Source organism: Microcaecilia unicolor, chromosome 7, assembly GCF_901765095.1.
Source record: "Microcaecilia unicolor chromosome 7, aMicUni1.1, whole genome shotgun sequence".
In the NCBI taxonomy this organism is placed as follows: Eukaryota; Metazoa; Chordata; class Amphibia; order Gymnophiona; family Siphonopidae; genus Microcaecilia; species Microcaecilia unicolor.
In genome coordinates, this window is record NC_044037.1 from 306298085 (window position 1) to 306324457 (window position 26373).

Below are 26373 nucleotides of genomic sequence, written 5' to 3' on the forward strand. Positions count from 1 at the left end.
GGCATTCCCTTTAAAACAATGTGAACTTCAGTCTAGACCCAATTCTAGTACCAGAAGTCAGCTGCATGCTTTTCTTACATCCCAGTCCAGCTCTGCAGCATCCCCTTAACCCCACACATAGTTCTGTGAATGAAAGTAATGAGGAAGAAGTGACCAAATGAACATACAGATAAACAAATTCATATCTGTAGCAAAAATAGCATGTTAGCTTGGAGTAAAATAGGTGATGACTTGGATCTAAGATGAGGGAGGTACAGGTGGAGAACAGCTGGATGGATGTGTGGTTTGGGAACAGAGCGACGGATAGATAAAGATATGATGGAAGTGGATGACTAATGGAAAGATGGCGTGGAAATGGAACAGTAGAGAGAAGAATGAACAAGGAACCATAAGCTTGATGGATAAATGCTAAGGCAGGAGGGATGAGGAAAAAGATGAATGTATTTATGGAAATCAGCAGTGAGTAATTTAGAAACAAGTTGGCAGGTAAGATTCATTTGGCTTACACAGCTGTATGCTGCACAAACTTGAACATCCACTCTGTGCTTGTTCTGGTCATCACCTTGTCATCCCCATATAACCACCCACTGTTCCAAGTATATGTTCCAATTGTCATCTGTGCTTACTGTCCACACAAGGCAACCTCCCTCTCCCCCCAATTATATCCAAGAGCATTCCAAGGTCCTATTGCAGCTCTATGCCAGCTGGCTGACTCCTTCCCAGAGAGCTCCAAGAAGCCACACTGTGCAACTGATTTGGTCCTCACCCCTTCCCGGCTCTCTAACAGTCCAGAATTATGGCAAGGGATGCTAAGTGTGTTAGAGAGAATGCACCAGCTAGATGAGCATATCTAAACCAACACCCATACTCAATATTTCTCTTACCCTTGCGTTCATCACTGCCCTCTATTTATTCCAAGCGTGGTCTAATCCAGGCATCCACTACCCTTTTAAGTATTCTTATATTTTTTTCTAAGACATTTCCTTCCAAACTCAGGGATCCACTACCACTTCCTTCTAGAGTGGGCCACTATTTCTTTTACTTGAGCTCCTCTCTCGGTCAGGCACCAAGAACAAAGCCCAGCAGTTACCTGTTGTCAGTTTGCCTCCACTGCGTAACATAATATTTCCTCTGGCAAATAGTGTCTGGAAATGGGGAAGTCATGGAAGCACTCACCTAAAGTGCGATCCGCACAGTCAATGTACACATTGGGAGAGCAAATAGTTTCATTGCCTAGAAAAGAAAGAAACATAAATTATAGATGTAACCTCAGAGATCGCAATGCAAAAGAGTCAGACCCAGCAGAACACACTCTCCATGACCCTGCTAAATACTTCCAGTTCTCACTCCTAAAATCCACAAGCCTGTGCTGTGGGAAATAACGATGTAATGGCCACCCTAGAGGCAACAAATACACCTCCTCATCTCTGGTTCTGAGTTCCTGCTCTCAAATAGTAATGAGGAATCTGGGACAACGATTCTGTGCACGGGGTTGGCAAAAAGGAGATGGTATAATCCATTTGGGGGAGTAATCTAGTCAGGGATCTCCCCAGAAGCATAGCCAGGTTTTGATGTCAGGAGGAGCAGACCTATTGTAAAATAGGTGACGATGCAAGGCTGAAGGGCTAATCTGCATAGGTGCCATTTCATTCAAAATCCGTTTGGGGCAGCGGCTGCTCCCCGTGCACCCCACGTAGCTATGCCTCTGACTCTCCCCCTCTCTGTCCAAAGAAGGTAAAATTTAAAACCTAATTTCTTCTGTTTACATTTATTTATTCATTTGTCTATAATGTTGAGAAGATACAGAAGTGGTGCAATTAAGAGATCGCGAAGGAGTCTAAATGAGGCAATGAGGAAGTGCTTACTAACAAAGTCATGTGGAGGGGCAGCAGAACGTTCCCGCGAAGGGGCCCCGTATTATTGAAACAAGATGGGCGGCTATCTTTCGTTTCGATAATATGGTCAGGGACGCCCAAATCTCAACATTTAGGTCAACCTTACAGATGGTCATAACATAGTAACATAGTAGATGACGTCAGAAAAAGACCTGCATGGTCCATCCAGTCTGCCCAACAAGATAAACTCATATGTGCTACTTTTTGTGTATACCTTACCTTGATTTGTACCTGTCCTTTTCAGGGCACAGACCGTATAAGTCTGCCCAGCACTATCCCTGCCTCCCAACCACCGGCTCTGGGACAGACCTTATAAGTCTGCCCAGCAATATCCTCACCTCCCAACCACCAGCCCCACCTCCCACCACCGGCTCTGCCACCTGATCTCAGCTAAGCTTCTGAGGATCCATTCCCTTGGATTCCTTTATGTTTATCCCACACATGTTTGAATTACGTTGCCGTTTTCCTCTCCACCACCTCCCGTGGGAGAGCATTCCTTCTCTTAGGGTCGCCCCCGGTTTTCGGCCATAATGGAAACCGAGGACACCCATCTCAAAAACGACCAAATCCAACTCATTTGGTCATGGGAGGAGCCAGCATTTGTAGTGCACTGGTCCTCCTGATATGCCAGGACACCAACCGGGCACCCTAGGGGGCACTGCAGTGGACTAACTGATGCACTAACTGAACAGAAAAAGCCCTTCTCTTACCGATCCTTTAGCAATTTGGAAAGGAATTGTTAGCTCATTTGCACATGATTTCCTTCCTAAGGAGGGGAAGCCAGTGTAGAGCAGCTAAGCATTATACGTGGCTGCTCTGTGCATGCCAAAGACGGCTTCATACACGCAGACAAGCTGTGTGTATAATAGTTGTCTACAACCTTAAATAAATTGCCATCTACAACCTTAGAAAAATACAAGTCCAGGTGAAAATGTCCAAGTGCTTGTCAGGGATGTCTTTTTTTTTTTTTATAGAGTATGGGTGAAGGATGTTCTTTGCTATGCCCCTGTCCCTGCAACGGCAGTTGAGGATGTCCTTTGCTATGCCTCTGTCCCTGTGATGGCAAATGTGGATGTTTCTGTGAGAAGGATGTCCATGTCTGCTATGCCTCCAACACTCCCTTTATTTATTTGGATTACAAGTAGCAGCAGTGGGATTTGAACTGGCCATCTCTGGAGTGCAAGACCAGTGCTCTAACCACTAGGCCATTCCACTCCACTCCCTTGAAATTTGGCTATCCCTGTGGGGGGGTGGGGGCAGTTCAGGATGTCCAAAATGTTTAGGATGTCCACGCCTCCGCTGACACACACATACCTCTCTTCCCAGGGACCTGCATACTGCTGTGATGGACCTGAGTATGACATTTCAGGCTGGCAAAAAAAGTTTTTAAAGTTTTTTTTTTCAGGGTGGGAGGGGGTTAGTCTCACTGGGGTAGTCAGGGGAGGTCATCCCCGATTCCCTCTGGTGGTCATCTGGTCAGTTCGGGCACCTTTTTGAGGCTTGGTCGTAAGAAAAAATGGACCAAGTAAAGTTGCCCAAGTGCTTGTCAGGGACGCCCTTCTTTTTTCCATTATCGCTCGAGGACAACCATCTGTTAGGCACGCCCCAGTTCCGCCTTCGCTATGCCTCCGACATGCCCCCGGGAACTTTGGTCGTCCCCGCGACGGGAAGCAGTTGGGGACGCCCAAAATTGGCTTTTGATTATGCCGATTTGGGCGACTCTAAGAGAAGGACGCCCATCTCCCGATTTGTGTCGAAAGATAGGCGCCCTTCTCTTTCAAAAATAAGCCTGATAGTATTAGTAAATCACGGCAGATGAAGATGAGTATGGTGCATCTAATCTGCCCAACAAAGTGGCCAGAATTGTACCTACCAGTCCATGTGGGTTACATCCCTCTCTGTCCTTCAGCTAATAGCAGTCTTCCTTGTTGAGACTCCTGACCCTTCAGATAGTACTGTTAAGGAGAAATTAGATCTTACCTGCTAATTTCCTTTCCTTTAGTCCCTCCAGACCGGCCCAGCAGGTGGAGACTGACTCTCGAGAGAGCCAATAAGAGCCCTAACTAGCTAGAGGGAGATTCAGTATTATCCTTACAAAGCAGGAGAGAAAGATTAACCTCTGTGCAGCCAGCGAACTTGAACAGCCACTCATGGCACATAGTCATACATACACAGCCCAGCAGTCATCAATCTTTACTTAATTATATGTGGTGTATGTTCCTCTTTTTTTTTTTGTAAAAGAAAGAAAAATGCATATTCACCAAGCAGCTCTTTATGGAATCTAAAGCAACCAATCTAACAGAATACTATAGGAAAGGGAGGGATCTAAGCCAGTCCAGAGGGATTAAAGGAAAGCAAATTAACAGGTAAGATCTAATTTCTCCTTCCTTAGCATCCCTCTGGACTGGCCCAGAAAATGACTGATGGGAAGTAACAGAGCAATACATTCAAGTGAGGGACCCTAACAATCCTGACAACACTATATGTTAATTCTGTAAAGCTTGGAAAAAGAATGCAAGAAAAACCATGTTACCGCTTTACATCTATGCCCACTGCCTTTGCAATCCTTCCTGTGATTAAAGAATCTCGTCACTTTGGAACTGAGACTGGTTGCCATAAGATCCGTGACCGGTAGTCCCTAATGAGAGAGAACGGCTTGAAACGCTGTTGCACTGAACACTCATTCTCCTGGGTCTAGAGTGTGACAACTGAGGAAATCTGCCTGAATGTTCGACGTTCCCGCCACATGAGACTCCGATAGCTCTGAGGAAGTTCTGCCCAAACCAGGAGAAGAGACGCTTCCTTTCCAAGAGATGACTCCTCGTTCCTACTTGATGATTGACATAAGCTACGGCAGTAGCGTTATTTGATAGGACATGCTGAGGATGAACAGACGGATGCAGAAATGTTAAAGGAAATTAGGGACGCAAACAAACTGGGCAACACAATAATAATGGGTGATTTCAATTACTCCGATATTGACTGGGTAAATGTAACATCGGGGCATGCTAGGGAGGTAAAATTCCTTGATGAAATCAAGGACTGCTTTATGGAGCAGCTGGTACAGGAGCCGACGAGAGAAGGAAAAATTCTAGATCTAGTCCTTAGTGAAGTGCATGATCTGGTGCGGGAGGTAATGGTGCTGGGGCCACTTGATAACAGTGATCATAATATGATCGGATTTGATATTAACTTTGAAGTAAGTATACATAGGAAATCAAATACGTTAGCGTTTAACTTTAAAAAAGGAGACTGATAAAATGAGAAAAACGGTGAAAAAGAAACTTAGAGGAGCGTCTGTGAGGGTCAAAAATTTACTTCAGGCGTGGCTGCTGTTCAAAAAACACCATCCTGAAAGCCCAGGCCAAATATATTCCATGTATTAAAAAAGGAGGACGGAAGACCAAACGACAGCCGGCGTGGTTAAAAAGTGAGGTGAAGGAAGCTATTAGAGCTAAAAGAAAATCGTCCAGAAAATGGAAGAAGGAACTGACTGAAAATAATAAGAAACAGCATAAGGAATGTCGAGTCAAATGCAAAGCGCTGATAAGGAAGGCTAAGAGGGAATTCGAAAAAAAGATTGCGTTGGAGGCAAAAACACATAGTAAAATTTTTTTTTAGGTATATTAAAAGCAGGAAGCCAGCAAAAGAATCAGTTGGACCGCTAGATGACCGAGGAGTAAAAGGGGTGATCAGGGAAGACAAAGCTGTAGCAGAGAGATTAAATTAATTCTTTGCTTCAGTCTTCACCGAGGAAGATTTGGGTGGGATACCGGTGCCAGAAATGATATTCGAAGCTGATGAGTCAGAGAAACTTAATGAATTCTCTGTAAACCTGGAGGATGTAATGGAGCAGTTCTACAAACTGAAGAGTAGCAAATCTCCTGGACCGGATGGTATTCATCCCAAAGTACTGATAGAACTGAAAAATGAACTTGCGGAGTTATTGTTAGTAATATGTAATTTATCCTTAAAATTGAGCGTGGTACTGGAAGATTGGAGGGTGGCCAATGTAACGTCGATTTTTAAAAAAGGTTCCAGAGGAGATCCGGGTAATTATAGACCGGTGAGTCTGACGTCAGTGCTGGGCAAAATGGTAGAGACTAATATAAAGAACAAAATTATGGAGCATATTCAAAAGCATGGATTAATGAGACAAAGTCAACATGGATTTAATTTAGTGAAGGGAAATCTTGCCTCACCAATCTATTACATTTCTTTGAAGGGGTGAACAAATATGTGGATAAAGGTGAGCCAGTTGATATTGTGTATCTGGATTTTCAGAAGGCATTTGACAAAGTACCTCATGAAAGACTCCAGAGGAAACTGGAGGTCATGGGATAGGAGGTAGTGTTCTATTGTGGATTAAAAACTGGTTAAAAGATAGAAAATAGAGATTAGGGTTAAATGGTCAGTATTCTCAATGGAGAAGGGTAGTTAGTGGAGTTCCCTAGGGGTCTGTGCTGAGACAGCTGCTTTTTAACATATTTATAAATAACCTAGAGATGGGAGTAACTAGTGAGGTAATTAAATTTGCTGATGACACAAAGTTATTCAAAGTCGTTAAATCGTGGGAGGATTGTGAAAAATAACAAGAGGACCTTACGAGACTGGGAGACTCGGCATCTCAATGGCAGATGACGTTTAATGTGAGCAAGGGCAAAGTGATGCATGTGGGAAGGAGGAACCCGAATTATAGCTATGTCATGCAAGGTTCCACGTACGGCGTCACGGACCAAGAAAGGGATCTAGGTGCCGTTGTTGATGATACGTTGAAACCATCTGCTCAGTATGCTGCTGCGGCTAAGAAAGCAAATAGAATGTTAGGTATTATTAGGAAAGGAATGGAAAACAAAAATGAGGATGTTTTAATGCCTTTGTATCGCACCATGGTGTGACCGCACCTCGAATACTGTGTTCAATTCTGGTCACCACATCTCAAAAAAGATATAGTGGAATTAGAAAAGGTGCAGAGAAGGGCGACAAAAATGATAAAGGGGATGGGACAACTTCCCTATGAGGAAAGGCTAAAGCGGCTAGGGCTCTTCAGCTTGGAGAAAAGGCGGCTGAGGGGAGATATGATAGAGGTCTATAAAATAATGAGTGGAGTGGAACGGGTACATGTGAAGCATCTGTTTACGATTTCCAAAAATACTAGGACTAGGAGGAATGCGATGAAGCTACAATGTAGTAAATTTAAAATGAATTGGAGAAACTTTTTCTTCACTCAACGTGTAATTAAACTCTGGAATTCATTGCCAGAGAATGTGGTAAATGCGGTTAGCTTAGTGGAGTTAAAAAAGGTTTGGATGGCTTCTTAAAGAAAAAGTCCATAGACCATTATTAAATGGACTTGGGGAAAATCCACTATTTCTGGGATAAGCAGTATAAAATGTTTTATATTTTTTTGGGATCTTGCCAGGTATTTGTGACCTGGATTGGCCACTGTTGGAAACAGGATGCTGGGCTTGATGGACCTTTGATCTTTCCCAGTATGGCAATACTTATGTACTATATGTACTTATGGTTTGCTTTCGAGCAGATGCTGAAATGCTGCTAGGGCCAAATGAATTGCTCTGGTTTCAACAAGTTGCCTCCCTCAGGGACCAAAGGCCTTGTGCAAGGTGTCCCAGACAATGAGCTCCCCAGCCCCTGAAACTGGCGTTGGTTATTACTGTTATCCACTGAAGAGAAGCTAAAGGAACTCCTTTGGTCAGAATTGTCTGTCCAAAGCCACCCACTGAGGCTCCCATGTTCCAGAGCTCTAAGCAGCAATCTGGCATTCAGAGAATCTGTTTGCGGAGACCAACAGGACAAAAGAGACTTCTGCAGAGATTGCATATATGCTCTGGCCCAAGGAACTACCACTATTGATGCCACCATGGATCCCAGAACCTGAAGGTAGTCTCTCGCACATGGCACTGCTTTCCTGAAATGATCTTGAATTTTCAGAATCCTGTTGTGTGGCAGGAACACTTGGCCCTGGAGTGTATCGAAAGACACCCCAAGATAGTCAAGAGTCTGGGACGACACCCATCGACTCTTGAGAGGGTTTACCACCCAACCCAGGAACAGAAGATACTGAACCACCCGAGCAATGACTGGTAGACTCTCCTGATATGACTTTGCTCTGATTAACCAAACATCTAGGTAAGGATGGCCCAATATGCCCTCTTTTCGGACAGCCGCTGCCATTACAACCATAACATTCTTGAAAGTGCGAGGAGCTGTTGTGAGACCGAAAGGCAGAGCATGAAACTGATAATGCTTGCCTAAAACTGCGAAGCGAAGAAAGCGCTGATGGAGTGGACGAACAGGAATGTGCTGATAGGTTTCTGTTAAGTCCAGAACCATCAAAAACTCTCCATACCAAACGGCTATAATGACTGAGTGAAGTGTTGCCATATGAAAACTGGAAACTTTGAGTGCCTGATAGACCGTTTTGAGATGCAATATCAGACTAAATGAACCTTCTTTCTTTGGGACTACAAAGGAAATGGAATAACGGGCTGTTCTGATCTCTGATGTTGGGACTGGACAGACAGCTTGCAAGTCGAGAAGCCTTCCAAGGGTATCCCTGACTGCTCCTGCCATGAGACGCGAATGACCAGGAGACTCCAGGAAAGAATCTAGAAGATGCCTTGGAAACTCTAAGGCCTAGCAGTCACGAATAAGCTCAAGAACCCACCGATTGGAGGTAATGTGGACCCACCTCCAATAAAAACTGTGCTAAGCGAGCACCTACAGGAATTAGAGGCTAGGCCCAGAGACCTTCATTGGGAAGGATGTGTTGGGGTCTGAAAGGAAGGTCCGGCATCTCTGCCTGCACGCCGGGCACCCCAAAAGGATTGGAACCTTTGAAAAAAAAAAAAACCCTGAGGCGGAGGAAGTGACGTCACGGAGGTGAATGGCTGCCTAGCCTGTTAGCTCCCGCACTCCCCCAACGTTAAGCAGCACCAAAAGCGCCATTCGCAAAAAAAAAAAATAGACCAGCATCACATTTGGGGACGAGGTATAAATCGAGCTCCACAAAATGAGCAAAACCGCGGCGGCGGCACAGCGGGTAAGCGAAAAACCGCCGAAGAAACAAGCCGGGAAGAACCTCTCGCGCCCAGCTTCACCTGGCATGGCGGACTCGGAAGCGCCGGCTAGACACGTGGCGCCGAGCCCCGCGGCTAGAAGGGAGCATTCCCCAGCGGATTTGGCGAAATGCCTGGACGCGATTAGAGAGGAAATAAAGGCCTCCCGAGTTGAAATATTGGAGCACGTCGACGCTATAAGCCTGGACCTTAGGGAGCTGGGTGGCAGAGTAGAGACCATAGAGGAAAGGCTCGATGAACAGGAAGAGCAGCACAGCTTGATGAACTCACGCATTCTAAAGCAGCAAGAACAATATGACGAACTTAAATATAAAATGGATGACCTTGAGAACAGAGGAAGAAGACACAATTTGAGGTTCCGGGGAGTCCCCGAAAGCGGAGATATGGAAGATATCCAACTGCTGGTGAGGAACCTATGTGAAAAAATTATGGGTGAGGCCTGGGACCCTAGTGCAGCAGCCATGGACAGAGCACACAGAGTGCAGGGCCAGAGACTTGAAAATAGACCCAGAGACATACTTGTGAGATTCACCTCTTATGCATTTAAGGAGATGCTGTGGCAAAAAGCCCGGCAGCTTTCAACCCTGGAATACAATGAAGCCAGGATCTCAGTATTTCAAGACCTTTCGGTGTTTACACTGATGCAGAGAAGGGCTATGCGACCAGTGACTGAGGTACTGAACAAAGAAAAGATCGCTTACAGATGGGCCTTTCCATTTGCTATCTGCTTTGCGATCAAGGGGCAACAGTGCAGGACAAGGAAGGTGACAGATGCCTGGAAAAACCTACATGAGGCTGGGTTGACAAAGTCGGAGACGGTGCCCACGGAGATGGCGGGGACAACAAAAGCACGCATGCAAAAGTGGAAGAGAGTCCCGGTGAATGAGAAGACAGCGAGACTTCAGACTTGAAAGCACAAAGAGGACTTTGATTAAGAGTGGACTGTTCACAAGGTTTAACTTGAGGTTGAACGGAAGAGTGAATGCGTGAGAATGAAAGTTGCTTAATATGAGGTGAGCTGGTAGTGAGGAGGAGGAGGTGTTCAAATGCTGTATAATTGAATGGGGGGCACGTGTGAAGGAGGGGGACGGAACTGGGTGGGGCGTTGGCCTTCGCGGCCGCTTTCCTCTGGTTACCCATGCAATGCCAGAGGGTATTGTCTGGTGAGTGGATGTTAAAGGGGGGGGAGGGAGGGAGGAAGAAAGTCAGAGGGGAGGCTGGGGAGGGGGGGTTGGGTATACACCTTTCTTTGAACATGCTGATAGAACAGAATTGTTAAATGGTGGGCTATAAATTTTTCACTTATAATATAAAGGGCTTAAATTCTCCTTATAAACGGCACGCCCTTTGGCGTGAACTGCGTCTCGCGCAACCACAAGTGGTGTTTTTACAAGAAACACACCTTTTAAAAAAGCATGAGAAACTATTGTACTCTAAATGCTATCCACAGGTGGTGTGTGCTTCAGATGCCCTAGGAGTAAAAAAAAGAGGGGTAGCCATAATGTTCCACAAAAATACCACAGTCCAGATCTTACACACTAGAAGAGATAGGGAGGGCAGATTCCTGTTTTTACATATTAGCTTGGAACAGGAGGAGTATACACTGGTTAGCGTATACGCGCCCAACGAAAGACAGGAGCGTTTTTTCCGGCACCTCCAGAAGGAGCTGCAGGCCTTTGCCAGAGGGAAGCTGATAGTGGCCGGGGATTTTAACGCGACCATGAAGCCTGGCCTGGATAGATCGACTCCTCCTTCCCAGATAGATTGTAGAATTGCTAGAGCACTAAATGACCTTGTTGAGGGGATGGGGCTGTACGATGGGTGGCGCTTGAGGAACCCTAGAGGGAGAGACTTTACTTTTTTTTCCCAAGTGCATCACACTTACTCCAGATTGGATTACATTTTTCTTGACAAAACGTTATCGGAAGGGGGGGAAGAATCTGAGATAGGTCATATCACAATATCGGACCATGCCCCGGTCTGGCTTGCTGTTCCTTCCCTGAAGGAGGAGGAGCGAGATAAAAGATGGACATTTAACAACAACTTGCTGCAGGATCCTGAAACAGTAGCTAGCTTTATCCCCTTACTTAGAGAGTACTTTGATATCAATCTGGATTCGGGGCCTACATTGGGTACCGTGTGGGATGCATTCAAGGCAGTCTCAAGAGGACATTTCATTAAGTGTGCCAGTCAGAATGCCAAAGTACATCGCCAGAGGCTGGTACGTTGCATGGATAGACTGGCTACACTGGAAGATAAGTACAAAATTTCAGGTTCAGTAGCTGATTATCGAAAATTACAGGAGGTGAGATTGGAAATAGCGGGGCTACATGAGGATAGTTTGAAGTTTGTGAGTGCAAGGATGAAACAGGTTCACTACGCTTGCACTGACAAACCTGGACGCCTGCTAGCTAACAAATTGAGACAGCTGAGAGCAGATCGACATATTCTAAGAATTAGAGATGCAGGGGGGGGCATAACGCACAAATCAGCACAGATAAGGGACTGCTTTGCCCAATACTATGAGAACCTCTACAGAGAGGATGCCACAGTACAGACGGGGGAAATAGAGGGATACTTACAGGCTAGGGGGCTAGCGGCTCTCTCTGATACACAAAGGAGAGAGTTGGAGGACCCAGTGGCGGTAAAGGAGGTGATAGAAGTAGTCAAAGCACTACCAAGGGGGAAGGTGCCGGGATTAGACGGCTTCACGAATGAGTTCTTTAAGGCATACGTGACGGAATTAGCGCCTTACCTGACGATGATAATCAATGCTGTCAGGGAGGGGGCACCGTTCCCCAGGTCTATGATGGAAGCATGGGTGGCGGTAATACCAAAACCAGGCAAGGATCACATTGAATGTGCCTCATATAGACCCATTTCGATCTTGAATACAGATGTCAAAATCCTGGCCAAGGTGCTGGCTAACCGTCTGGGGAGGGTGCTCCCCAGTTTGATCCATCCGGACCAAGTGGGATTCATAGCCAAGAGACAGGCCATGGATAATATACGCCGCACAATAGACCTTATATACACAACGCAGAAAAAAGCAAGGCCCGCAGTGCTACTCGGTCTGGATGCAGAGAAGGCGTTTGACCGGGTGCACTGGGGGTATTTAGATAGGGTCCTGCATAGAGTGGGAATTGGACAGCATTTTAGAGCCTGGATCCAGGCCTTATACTCCTTGCCGAGGGCTTGTGTGCGAGTAAACGGGGGGAATTCAGTGACATTCGCTTTGGGGCGTGGAACTAGACAGGGGTGTCCGCTGTCTCCATTACTGTTCGCCCTGGCGATGGAACCTCTGGCAGCAGCTATACGTGAGAATAACGATATCACTGGAGTGCAGGTAAGAGGGCAGGAGTATAAAATTGCGCTATTCGCAGACGATGTGCTGCTGTCACTTACCAACCCATTGGTCTCCTTGCCTAACTTAATGAAAGAAATAGGGGACTATACACGGGTCTCGGGTTACAAATTGAATGCCAGCAAGTCTATGGGCTTGGCTGTGGGGGTCCCACGGGGATTGATGGAGACATTGAGGACATCTTTTGCATTTAAATGGGAGAAGAATGCAATATGTTACTTAGGAGTCAAGATCACGAATGACCTATCAGGCCTTTTTGAAGCTAATTACCCAGCTCTGAAGAGGGAGGTGCAAACAGACTTAGACAGATGGGCTAATATGGGATTGTCGTGGTTCGGGAGGATCGCGGCGATTAAGATGAACATCTTGCCCCGTCTTTTATATTTATTTCAGGTTCTTCCATTACAAATACCCCGAGCCTTTTTTTCTGGTCTCCAAGATAGGTTGATCCGCTTTATTTGGAATCAGAAAAGACCAAGGTTATCACGGGCTCTTCTTTACAAAAGTAGAAGGCTGGGGGGGCTGGGTGTGCCAAATCTGTTCTGGTACTATTGTGCAGCACAGACCAGAGCGGCGGTGGACTGGTTTAGGAAAGATAGTTATAAATTGTGGATTGACATTGAACAGGATTTAGTGGGATCACGGAAATTAGCTCATTTAATGTGGCTACCTCAGAAATATAGGGGAAGAGTTGACATGTTCCCGCCCACAGTACAGGCCACGTTCTATTACTGGGATCTTATGTTCATAGAACGTCAACCACCGGTATCGGGCTTAGCTCCCATAGCAGAAAACCCAATGTTTGAGCCAGGCATAGGAAACAACACCTTCAGGAGATGGGCAGATCAGGGACTGGATTTGCTGGGACAGATGCATCAAGAGGAGAAAATAGTGCCTTTTGTACAGCTGGTGGACGATTTTGGGCTCAGGGAAACGGATCACTATGCTTACACACAAGTACAAACACTTTTTGACAGCACAGGCATACAAAAGTAGTCTGAAGCGGGATACGCACCCACTGGAGGAAATATGTGTAGACTCTAAGATCGAACGAGGGCTGATATCCTTCTTATACGCACAGTTGATGGCTACTGCCAGACCATATGTACAACATAGGAGGAGGTGGGAGCAAGAACTACATTTCACATTACCGGAGGCGGACTGGGTCACACTGGAGAAAAAGATTTTGAAATCAGCTCGAGCAGTGAATATGCAAGAGAACGCTATTAAAGTAATGTATAGATGGTATCTGACCCCGGTTCGATTGCACCACATGTATGCTAAAGTGCCTAAGGAATGTTGGAGAAACTGTGGGGGAGAGGGGACAATGGGGCACATTTGGTGGTCTTGTCCCAAAGCAAAGGCTTACTGGAAGGGGATACAAGCACGTACTCAGAAGTGGGTAGGTAAATCTGTGAGGTGGCATCCTCTAACCTTTTTATTTGGGCAGCGACCAATAGGTTTCACCTCAGATCAGTGGCTTCTGTTGAGAGGATCTCTGCATGCAGCCCGTTTGAATTTAGCACAACACTGGAAGTCACCTTTAGTACCCTCAATGGTGAGGTGGAACACTAAGGTGCGCTACATATGTGAAATGGAGAGATTGACTGCCCAGAGAGCTAAAACACTGCCTGCATGGGAAAGGGTGTGGGAACCCTTTCTAAAAAATTGTTCAGACTAATCAGTATGATGACAGAGCATTCGGGAAGGTGAGGGGGGAGGGGGGAGGGGCAGTAGGATAAGGGAAGTTATAAGTTTAAAAAATTAAAAAATTAAAAAAACTTGGAGTAGAATTGCTGTTTATTTTAACATTGTCATTGATTGGAAGGTATTACTGTTACACACTCATGTAAAGCTTGTTGGATTCTGTACAATTGTATTGAGTCGTGCAGTGAGTGATTATTGTATTGCTTTTGCAATGTTCAATAAAGACTTCTATAAAATCAAAAAAAAAAGAAAAAAAACCCTGAGACCTGTGAACAGATGGTACGCTACCCGCTGTGGACTGATACAAATTCTAGCCATGGCCCCGACCAGAAAGAAAGCCACAACGAGACGACCTAGGACAATCCTCTAGTATTTCCTAGACTCTTAACCAACTTGTCCAACTATTCTCTAAACAAAAAAGAACCTCAAAAGGGAAACTTACCAAGTTTAGATTTAGAAACCGCACTAGCAGACCAACCACAAAGCCAAAGCGATCTACATGTGGCCACATCTAATGCCACAGACTTTGAAGAAGCTCTAAGCAAATCATATAAGGTATCCGCCAAAAGGCAGAACTCACCTCAATCTTAACTACTTCTGTGTCAATAAAGGCCAAATCACCCAAAGTCCTATCCAGAACTCCTTCGGACCAGCAAAAACATGCCCTGGGCACCAAAGAACCACAGACAGCAGCCTGCACCACCAGAGAGGAGACATCAAAACTGTTCTTCAAAAATGTTTTCATATGCCGATCCTGAAAATCTTTAAGAGCCGTGCCTCCATTCACGGATACTACAGTTGTCCTGGAAACTGGAGAAACCACAGCATCCACCACCGGCGGCTTGAGGAGAGACTTGTCCTAATCGGAAACCAGATAGAGCCAAACCATGGATCTTGAAATTTGAAATGGAGCATCCGAGACATCCCACTGGGCCTGGATGATATCTCTGATGCATAGGAAAAGTTTTACCAGCCTTTGTAATGCCGTTTACCAGAGGATCTACCTTATGGACCTCTGAAGCTGTGGAACAATCGTCCTCAAAATGCAAGGTATAGGAAAATAAGGATATAAGTTCCTGCAAATCTTCTTTATGAAAAATTCTCACCACCGAGGGATTTTCTCCCAGAAGTAAAAGATCTACAACTGGATTTTCAATTGGACCGCCAGCAAAGGTATCTTCAAAAGCTCCTGTATCTCCCGTGTGAAGATCCACCTTAAGGAAGGGCATTTCTGGGTCTGTGTCCTAAACATCTGCTACTTATAAATCCCAGGACACTCTAGGCCATTTGACAGAAGACAAAACCCTTTCAAACAAAGCTGAAGTACTTACAGAAGTGGCTCCTGAGCTGGGGCCTGACTTTTGTAAAAGAAACAAAGTCTGACACATGTGTAAAACAGGAGGAAATCCCCCCTCAGGGACTCCTCAGGGCTCAGCCACAGGCAGTAAAGAAGACTCAGTGAAAAGAATCTGTACAGACCCAGGCCGCTCTAATGAGATGGGCTGCAGAAACTGGAGCCTAAGGCAGACAAGCATTTGCTTCACAAGGAGCTCCAACCGCGGATGCAGTCGAAGAATGCAGACTACTACTACTACTACTATTTAGCATTTCTATAGCACTACAAGGCGTACGCAGCGCTGCACAAACATAGAAGAAAGACAGTTCCTGCTCAAAGAGCTTACAATCTAATAGACAAAAAATAAAGTAAGCAAATCAAATCAATTAATGTGAACGGGAAGGAAGAGAGGAGGGTAGGTGGAGGCGAGTGGTTACAAGTGGTTACGAGTCAAAAGCAATGTTAAAGAGGTGGGCTTTCAGTCTAGATTTAAAGGTGGCCAAGGATGAGGCAAGACGTAGGGGCTCAGGAAGTTTATTCCAGGCGTAGGGTGCAGCGAGACAGAAGGCGCGAAGTCTGGAGTTGGCAGTAGTGGAGAAGGGAACAGATAAGAAGGATTTATCCATGGAGACTCAGAAGGCACGGAAACCGACATCACTTCTCTAGCGGTGCAAAAATTTACAGACTCTGGAAGATGAAACCTTGATGATGACAAACAGTACATGGCCGGAGTTTTTCCGCCATAGTGCTCGTCTTCTTTTTTTTTTTTTTTTTTTTTTTTAAGTACGGTAAAGCCCCCTCACATAAAGGAAAGACAGCTGCTAAATTGCACTGAACAGAAGAACTAATAGCTGTTCAAATCCCGGCAAACCTGAATTAGATCTGCTTTGCTCATTTGCGGTACAGGTTGTTTTTTTTTGTTTTTTTTGTTTAAGAAGAAATTGGCTGTTTCTCCCAGACCTCTGAACACCCTACCCTTGAAGAGGTCAAGGTTAGTGCAGCTTCTCACAAGTAAGCCAGTCCTGTCTGCACCAAAAATACTAACGGGAGGAGGTTGGGGAGGAGGGACTCGGCTACCGGAGTGTGCTACAGAGAACCCTCGTGGGCTTCAGCCTCTGACTGCCAGAAAGAATGCCAGCGCACAGAAGAAATAGAAATAGTAAAGATAAAACTTCTCTTTTTTTAAAAAATAGGAAAGATAAAATATAGAAAGAAAAAAAGTATGAGACTGACGGGTTCACCACCTTCTACTTGCTGGAGACTGAGAATACTGAATCTCCTCCCTCTAGCTAGTCAGGGCTCTTATTGGCTCTCTCAAGAGTAAGACTTCTCAGTCTCCACCTGCTGGAAGGTGTGCACAGCCCATCAGTCATTTTCTGGGCCAGTCTGGAGGGACGCTAAGGAATTATATTTTTGATGATAAAACTCTTGAGATCACGAGAAGTGCTTTAGCTGCAAAGCTTCAATATTAGCAACTAATGTGGACATGGAAACTCCAACAGGTACAAAACACGCTGCTATTTCTCAGGCTTCTTTGCTGGATTTTCAGATAAACCAAGAGGCGGAAGAGAGTGCAGATTCTGCATTTTTACAGGAACCGCAAAAGACTGACAGCATGGATTTAGCTGTCTCTGCAGTGATATGGGACTTCTTGATAAGAACAGTGCTTCAGAGATAGAATCGTTTCTGAAGATTGGCTGCTTTTCAATTCCAAGTAACATTCCAAAAGATGCTGAGAATCATGCTTTTCTTGTACTGTATAAGGGCAAAAGCTCTCCTGAGTGGTGAGGTCTACAAAAGGGACTGGCTTTGCTGAAGTGTGTAGAAGAAATTTCTTTCCTGTGTACCCTGTTTCATTTTTAACAGTGGCAATGCAAGTGATATCTGATTCATCAGGTTGGAACATCACCAGATGCTGGAGAAAGTTAAAAGATCAAATACCTTCACAAGAAAATTCATCAAATCATAAAAATCTGCTTGTTGAGCAGGTATCATCTAACAAGTCCAGCAAAAATTAGTTTTTACGTGAACTAAACAGTGAAAGTGATAAATGAAGCCAAATTCTTTAATGTGTATTAAATGTCATTCTTTTCTGAAAGAGGATTACCTATCTCTGGTACGAATCAATATATAGGTAACCCAGAAAATGGAAACTTTTTTGGAATTTCTGCAATTCTTAGCGAGTATGACTCACTGTTATCTGAATATGTTAACATGCTCAGGAAAAATAACAGAGTATGAAATGAATGCAGGTTCATTATCTGTCCCCAAGAATATAAAATGAGTTCATTGACTTATGTGGTGCTTTTGTGCAAACAACAATTCTAAATGAGATACAAAATGCAAAATACTTTTCAATTATTCCTGATGCAACTCCGCATTGTTCTCACAAGGAGCAGACAACCTTAATCAGTTGTTATGTGAAAATTGCAGATAGTTTAAAAGTGTCAATCGAAGAACGTCTTCTTTTGTTCAGTGATTTCACACAAAAAAACTAGGAAAAAAAAATTGCAGCCGGAGTTCTTGGTGTCATTAAGGGATTGAGTTAGATTTTCAATTCTGCATAGGCCAAGTCCGTGACAATGGATCAAATATGTCTACGAGTACAAACAGTACAAACATAATAAAAACTGTTTGGCCACTATTCAGCTGGTAGAGGTCTCCGCACTGTGTATGGTAGTTGGCCTCCTGAAATTTGCTGAATATATTTCCTGCATTTTGGGATAATCCCAGCAAATAGTATGTCTAATGGTTAGTACAGTGGGCTTTGATCCTGGAAACCTGTGTTTGATTCCCACTGCAGCTCCTTGTGACTCTGGGCAAGTCACTTAACCCTCCATTGCCCCTGGTACAAAATATGTACCTGAATATATGTAAACCGCTTTGAATGTAGTTGCAAAAACCACAGAAAGGGGTATGTCAAGTTCCAGTTCCCTTTTCCTATTTGAGATTCTAGATGGAATGTTGCTACTATTGAGATTCTAGATGGAATGTTGCTACTATGGAGATTCTGTTGCTACTATTTGAGATTCTACATGGAATGTTGCTACTATGGAGATTCTGTTGCTACTAATTGAGATTCTAGATGGAATGTTGCTACTATTTGAGATTCTAGATGGAATGTTGCTACTATGGAGATTCTGTTGCTACTATTTGAGATTCTACACGGAATGTTGCTACTATGGAGATTCTACATGGAAGGTTGCTATTCCACTAGCAACATTCCATGTAGAAGACTGCGCAGGCTTCTGTTTCTGTGAGTCTGACGTCCTGCACGTATGTGCAGGATGTCAGACTCACAACAACAGAAGCCTGCGCGGCTGCATTGGTGATCTGCAAGGGCCGACTTCTACATGGAATGTTGCTAGTGGAGGAGTAGCCTAGTGGTTAGTGCAGCGGACTCTGATTCTGGGGAACTGGGTTCAATTCCCACTGCAGCTCCTTGTGACCTTGGGCAAATCACTTAACCCTCCATTGCCCCAGGTACAAAAAACTTAGATTGTGAGCCCCCTAGGGACAGAGAAAAGTGCCTGTAAATAATGTGTCCAGTGTTGCATAGAAAAAGCTTATCAAACTAACCCATAGACAGCAACTTGGGGCAGAGGCATCATTTTCTTACTGGATGCTGAAGGGTTTGGTTAAGAAGCTTCACAGTACAGAGAAATCCAGATCAATTCAGCTTGTGTATAATGCACACGATGGCGACGAGCTCCAGAATTGTAATGCACTTCAGCACGTTCCTTGGAAGAATTACTACAGCCATTACGTAGCAGTACCACGCTCATTGCCATCATTCAGCACTACCAACCTTGGCAAATATTCCATCTAGCGCTACTGTGCCCCTTTACCTGGCATGTGCACCATCCGGCAGTCACAGTTCCTAATCACAGCTTCTTTCTCACACTGTAAGCGGCAGGCAGCAATGCTGTACCTCTCATACCCCTGCAGAATTTGTTCCCCCACCACACTGGTCCGACAGCTGCCCCACGGCTGAGGCAAGTACGTCAGCTGCAAAATAAAGAGTTTGGAATCAGTCTTGGCTTATGCACATGGGAGAATTTACCAGCTATAATAGAGACTGTTGTAGGCTGGAAACCGAAAGGGATCGAGGGAATTTGCAGAAAATGCTAACTGTTTCGGTGGTGACAATATGCTTACTCAAGACATGTATACACACCCACGACTGACAGTTGCTTTCTGGTCACCGTAACAGGACATTAAATCCAATGACTGATAGATACTTCATGATCCACCATTACAAGATATTACACCCAGTCAATGATGGATAAAGTTTGCACTGCAAGATACTAGGACCAATGACTGATAAATTAGCCATGATCCTACAATCTCAGGATATTAAATCCAGTGACTGATAGATACTCTGTGATCCCTCCTATTACAGGATATTATACCTGGCGACTAATGGACAATCTATGATCCCTCCCATTACAGGATTTTACACTCGGTGACTCATGGACACTCTGTGATCCCTCCCGTTACAAGATTTTACACTCGGTGACTCATGGACACTCTGTGATCCCTCCTGTTACAGGATTTTACACCCAGTGACTGATGGAAACTCTGTTATCCCTCCCATTGCAGTATGTTATACTCAGTGACTGATGGACACTCTGATTTCACTATCCTTATCATTGAAGGGTATTACACCTAATGACTGATGGAAATTCCATGATCCCTTCTTTTACGGGATATAGAACCAGTGGCTGATGTGTACTCTGACTATTACATTTGAAGTCTTTATGCCTGGTGACTGCTGAATACTCCATAAACTGTCTCATTACAGAATAGTACATCTCTTGTGACCAATGAATATTCCCTGTCTCCTACTATGTCAGGTTATTACGCTCGGACGTTGAAGAATAGCTGTCTCTTCCTCCTCTGCCCTTTCAGTGCCTGTGGAACTTTACCCTTTGCTCTTGGCATGACACAAAGGTCTGAAATCCAGGTGAGACTCCAAAGCCCAGCTGGTGAATGTATGGGGGTTCATCCTGACTGTGAATCTGAACACGTATTCCAGCTTCAAATGAAGTTTCATCTGCAGCAGGGGAAAGAAAAAGAAGCGTGCAGTGTGGATTAGAGCTATCAGTATGGTAAGGGAATGCTCTACTTTACTACACACTGTAAGGTGTGAGAAGGAGACATGTAATACTACTACTACTACTTATCACTTCTATAGCGCTACTGAATGCTGTTGGATAGAAGGGTAAGATATAGTCTACAATGTGTGGGATGGAAACATGCTGAATTATATAATGTTAGAAAAGATAAAGTGTGGGTTGGATGGGATGTAAGCTGTGGGATGAAGGCATGTTCTACTAGATGTGGGATGTAGGTAAGGTGTGGGATGGAGGCATGCTACACTAGAAGATGTCAGGTAAATGTAAGGTATGCATGCTTTGAGACGAGGTAAGGTTTGGGACTGAGGTATAATATACTGTGCAATACCCCATGATGAGGGGGTACTGAGTACTGGCACCTTTCCACTGTCTGCTAAAATTGACCCATGGTTCTCGTATTTTAATGAAAGAGCTCAGGTTCTACACACCAATTCTGCCTTGTCATAGATTCTGTGACTGGTTGCAGGGGGCCTGGCTATTGTGGGGTGGGTCCCTCAGTGATCACCCCACCCCTGAAGGGTGGCCTGGCATTTGAGTACCGGCACCTTTTTTGCTAGACAAAATGCACTGGATATGGGTATTACTGAGATACAGTGTTGGAGTTTTCTAGGTGCCCTGGCTGGGGGGGAGGGAGGTCCCTGCCAGTGTGCTTGGAGGCCTGCCCAGGGAAGGGGTTGGCAGAGAAAATACAGAGATAAAGTGGTTTCTCTGTGGAAAATGACAGCAGGGGTGGAGTTTGGAAAGTAATAAAAGAGTCTGGAGTGAGGTACACGAGGTCTTTCATTGCCTGTACCCCCCCCCCCCCCCCCCCCCGCCAGGACCCTTGGGCGTACTGGGCGATCCTGGAGTGTGAGAAATAAATACAGGCTGATTATAAGAGAGGTTGCTTCTCCATAAGGAGAGTGAGCATCAAGTGGACAAGGGGAATCCAGCCTAGAAGCAGGATTAGGATAGGGGAAGCCTGTCCAAGGCTGGTGGGTAGCCCTGAGAGGTGCACTACCAGAAGGACAGCCTAAAGGGTCTGTTCCTGCAAGAATTGGGTTTGAAATCAGGTGTAGTGGAGACAGCTTTGGATTTATTCCTGTCATAACAGGATGGGTAAAGGACAGGAGGGATGCAAATATGTACAACTGTGAACTACCTTAAGAGGGAAGAAGAGGGGTCAAGATTATCACGAATGGTCTTGAACAGAACTATGTATATAAAAATTCTGATGTGCTTGACTGCTGGTTGCAGAAGTTCCAGCAAAGTTGGTTTGCATTCTAAAAAACCTCCTGGAGTGCAGCATGGGGTTTTTTTTGGTAAGAGAGTGAGAGCATTTGCTTCTGGACTAGGAGAAGTATCACTATAATGGTCTTTTAAAACTCCTAATGCCCCGGATTGTTATTCCAGATCATTGACCCACTCCCCGACTTGTTGTTGGATGGCGGGGACTGTGGGAGTGATGAACTGAGTGGAACCAGAATAGAGTACTGAGAGCGAGAAATACATTTTCTCTGTGACCTGGGTCCGGGTTGTTGCAGACCTGAGCAAGTATGGGGTGAGACACGAGTTATACTATATGTTAGAAAAAGAGGTGAGGTGTCTGAGGGAGCACACTATACTACACATTGTGGGACAGAGGTAGAGTGTGGGAAGGAAGCATGCTCTTCTAGATGGTGGGAGTTAGAGGTAAGGTGTAGGCTAGAGGAATGCAATATGAGATGGTGTGGGACAGAGGTAAAGTGTGGGATGGAGGCATTCTCTTCTAGATTGTGGGGGTTACAGGTAACGAGGGAAGGAAGCATGCTCTTTTAGATGGTGGGGGTTATAGGCAAGGTGTGGGATAGAGGAATGGTCCTCTAGATGGTGGGTTAGATGTAAAGTGTGAGATGGAGGCATGCTGCACTAGATGGTGTGGTATAGAGGCATGCTCTACTAGATGGTTTGCGTTAGAGGTAAGCTGTGGGAAGGAGGCATGCTCTTGTAGATGGTGTGGGTTAGAGGTAAGGTGTGGGATGGAGGCATGGTCTGCTAGATGCTGTGGGCTAGAGGTAAGGTTTGGGGTGGAGGCATGCTCTTCTAGATGGTTTAGGATAAAGGTAAGGTGTGGGGTGGAGGCATGCTCTTCTAGAAGGTGGGAGTTAGAGGTAACGTGCAGGATTGAAGTATGCTCTTCAAGATGGTGGGGGATAAAGGCAAGGTGTGGGCTACAGGTAAGGGGTATAATGGAGGAATGTTCTACCAGATGGTATGAGATAGAGTTATGATATGGGATGGAAGCAGGCTTTTTATTATTATTATTATTACATTTGTACCCTGCGCTTTCCCATACAATGCAGGCTCAATGCGGCTTACATTGTAATTTGAAATACAAAGTTAATAGAATTTTAATAAAACAATGTAAAGTTGGGCTTAGTAGTGTATGATAATATATGACTAGGATAAAAGAGGGTAGACAGGATAGGATAGTGTAATTTGGGAGAAAGGGTAAGGAGGGATAAAATTAAGGAGAGATGGAAAGAGAAGGATGGGAGGTTGGTATTTAAGTCAGAACAGAATTGGGGGTGGAAGTTGGTGAGATTAGGTTGGGGCATTTGGGTAGCTTTGCTATATAAGGTTGGATAAAGGTAGAGTGTGGGATACAGGCATGTTCTACTATATAATTATGGAGAGAGAAAAGGTGTGGGACAGAGTTATGTTGTACTAGATGATGTGGGATACTAGTACTACTATTACTACTTATTATTTCTGTTGCACTGCTAGACATATGCAGCGTTGTACATTAAACACGTATGAGACAGTTCCTTCTCGACAGAGTTTACAATCAAATCTCTATAAGTAAAATCAGAAACCAGATGTTGCTACTCTTTCCGACAGTCAAGGGGGTCAAATCACGTAAGATGTTTACTTATACATTATCAGGCATCGACAATATGGAATTCACTGCCAGCATATTCAAACTATTACAGATTATATGACTTTTCGTAGCCATCTCAAAACTTGGCTTTTTAAGAAGTACCTCTCTTAGACAGCTGTTTTTTCTGTTTTTGCTCAGTAATTCTTGGATGTTTTGTGTCCAGTTTCTTATAATTATAATCTACACTGAAGTTAGTAGGTTGTTGCGGAACAGAAGCAATGTGTAATAGTAATAGACAGGACAAACAGGACAAGTAAGGGATTAGGGAATTATTTATGGCGGGAATAATTAAAACAGACATGTGTAGTGAACAGATGAATAGGAGTTAGGATTAAAAGCAGCCTCAAAAAGGTGGCCTTCTAGCCTAGATTTGAATTGATTTGAATATGGGCATAGATGGAGTTTGACACACTGACTCAGGAAGTCTATTCCAGGCATTACAGTGTAGCAAGATAAAAGGAATGTAGTCTAGAGTTTGCAGTGAAAGAAAAGGGTACAGATAAGAGAGATTTACCTGATGAACGGAGTTCCCGGGAAGGAGTGTAGGGACAGAAAAGAGAGGAGAGGCACTGAGGAGCTGCACAGTGAATGCACTTGTAAGTCAATAAGAGGAGTTTGAACTGTATGTGGAAACGGAAAGGGAGCCAATGAACTGACTTGAGGAGAGGGCTAATATGAGCATAACGACACTGGCGGAATATTAGTCGTGCAGCAGAATTTTGAACAGATTGAAGAGGAGAGAGATGGCTAAGTGGGAGACCTGTGGGACGCAAGTTGCAGTAGTCTAAGCGAGAGGGGATAAGAGTGTGGATGAGGGTTTTGGTAGTGTGCTGAGAAAGGAAAGGAAGAATTTTGGTGATATTATAGAGAAATACCCTCTATCCTCATCTCCCCTTACATTCCTACCCGTAACCTCCGCTCTCAAGATAAATCCCTCCTGTCGGTACCCTTCTCCACCACTGCCAACTCCAGGCTCCGCCCTTTCTGCCTCGCCTCACCCCATGCCTGGAACAAACTCCCTGAGCCCATACGCCAGGCCCCCTCCCTGCCCATCTTCAAAGCCTTGCTTAAAGCCCACCTCTTCAATGTCGCCTTCGGCACCTAACCACCATACCTCTATTCAGGAAATCTGGCCTGCCCCTACTTGACATTTCGCCCATTAGATTGTAAGCTCCTTGGAGCAGGGACTGTCCTTTTCTTAATCTGTACAGCGCTGCGTAAACCTTGTAGCGCTTTAGAAATGTTAAGTAGTAGTAGTAGTAGTAGAAAGAAATGGCAGGTTTTAAAAGTCTGTTGGATTTGTGCAGAGAAAGAGAGAAAGGAGTTAAAGATGACCCCAAGGTTATGAGCTGACAAGACAGCGAGGATGAAAATATTATCCACAGAAATAGAGAATTGAGAAGAGGACAGCTGGGTTTATGGAGAAAGATAAAAAGCTCAGTCTTAGCCATGCTCAGTTTCATTTGGTGGCGAGACATCCAGGCAGCAATGTCACACAGGCAGGTGGAGACTTGGGCTTGGCTTCCTGTTAAGATTTCTGGTGTGGAGAGGTAGATCTGGGAGTCATCAGCATAAAGATGATACCGAAAACCATGAGGAGATCAAAGCACCAAAGGAAGAAGTATAGATGGAGAAAAGAAGAGGTTCCAAGACAGAGCCCTGAGATGCACTAACTAATAGTGGGATAGAAGTGGAGGAAGATCCACCAGAGCATACGCTAACGTGGTGGGAGAGATACGAAGAAAACCAAGAAAGTACAGAGCCCTGAAATCCAAGTGAGGAGAGCATATCAAGGTGTAGGTGGGGATCAACAGTATCAAAAGCAGCAGATAGGTCAAGAAGGATGAGGATATAGAGGCCTTTGGATCTGGCCAGGAACAGTTCATTAGACACTTTAGCAAGGGTTGTTTTAGTTGAATGTAGAGGGCGAAAGCCAGATTGTAGTGGATCAAGAATAGTTTGGGATGAAAGAAAGTGAAGATAATGGTGGTGAACAGCATGTTCAAGTAGCTTGGATAAGAAAGGGAGAAGGGAGATGGGATGATAGTTGGAATGGCAGGTAGATCGAATAAAAGTTTTTTGAGGAGTGGAGTAACTACAGTTACAGTTGCAGAGGGGATATGACAGATAGAAGGGATGACAGTAGGAGAGAACAGGATCAGAGGAACAGGTAGTGAGTTTGGAGGAGGAAAAAAAATGTACACTTTCCTCTTCAGTGATTTCAGAAAAGAAAGGAAAGGTGGCAGGGGTTGAAGGCAGGTTGAGAGAATGGAGTTGGGGAAGGAGAGTTGGTTGAGAACTCAAGATTAATCTGTGAATCCTTGTCCTGGAAGTACTCAACCATATACTGGGGAAAAAGTGAAGGGAGATTGGAGGTGAAGGCACTTTATTTATTTATTTGTAGCATTTGTATCCCACATTTTCCCACCAATTTGCAGGCTCAATGTGGCTTACATTTGCCGTAATGGCGGTTGCCATTTCCTGGTTACAGAATTACAAATGGTATTGCGTGAAGTTACATGCATACATGGTAACATACATGGAACATAACATACATTGAACATATCATGGTATAGATATATATCATGTGCATATACATGGTAAGGAAGAATACATTGTGGTAATGCAAGAAGGTTCCTGAGTAATAAATTGGATTGTAACATACTTTAGGTCATCGACTATGGAGAGATCATATTCGACATAAAGATTAAAGTGGTAGTGCTTGATCATTAATAATAATGAGGTTAGTCAGTCAAATGATAAGAGTTCGGTTTTGTCTAGTTCATGTACAGTCTTATTATTCAGTATTTAGGATGGATGTTTATGGTATGCCTTCTTGAACAGATCTGTTTTCAGTAGCCTTCGGAAGATAGTTAGGTCTGTAGGGGTATTTCCCTGTGATCTAGCCTATGCTGGTCTTGGCCTATACAAGCC

At 44.6% G+C, this 26373-nt stretch overlaps 1 protein-coding gene across 1 annotated transcript in view; it reads right to left on the reverse strand.

Moving 5' to 3' along the window:
• ASIC4 (acid sensing ion channel subunit family member 4) overlaps positions 1-26373 on the reverse strand; it is a 437044-nt gene that overhangs the window by 29949 nt on the left and 380722 nt on the right. Inside the window, exons 3-5 of the mRNA XM_030209552.1 lie at positions 20331-20458; positions 19251-19410; positions 1177-1233 (exon numbers count right to left, since the gene is read on the reverse strand). Of these exons, the coding sequence (XP_030065412.1) occupies positions 1177-1233; positions 19251-19410; positions 20331-20458 (345 nt within the window). The remainder of the gene's footprint in view (positions 1-1176; positions 1234-19250; positions 19411-20330; positions 20459-26373) is intronic.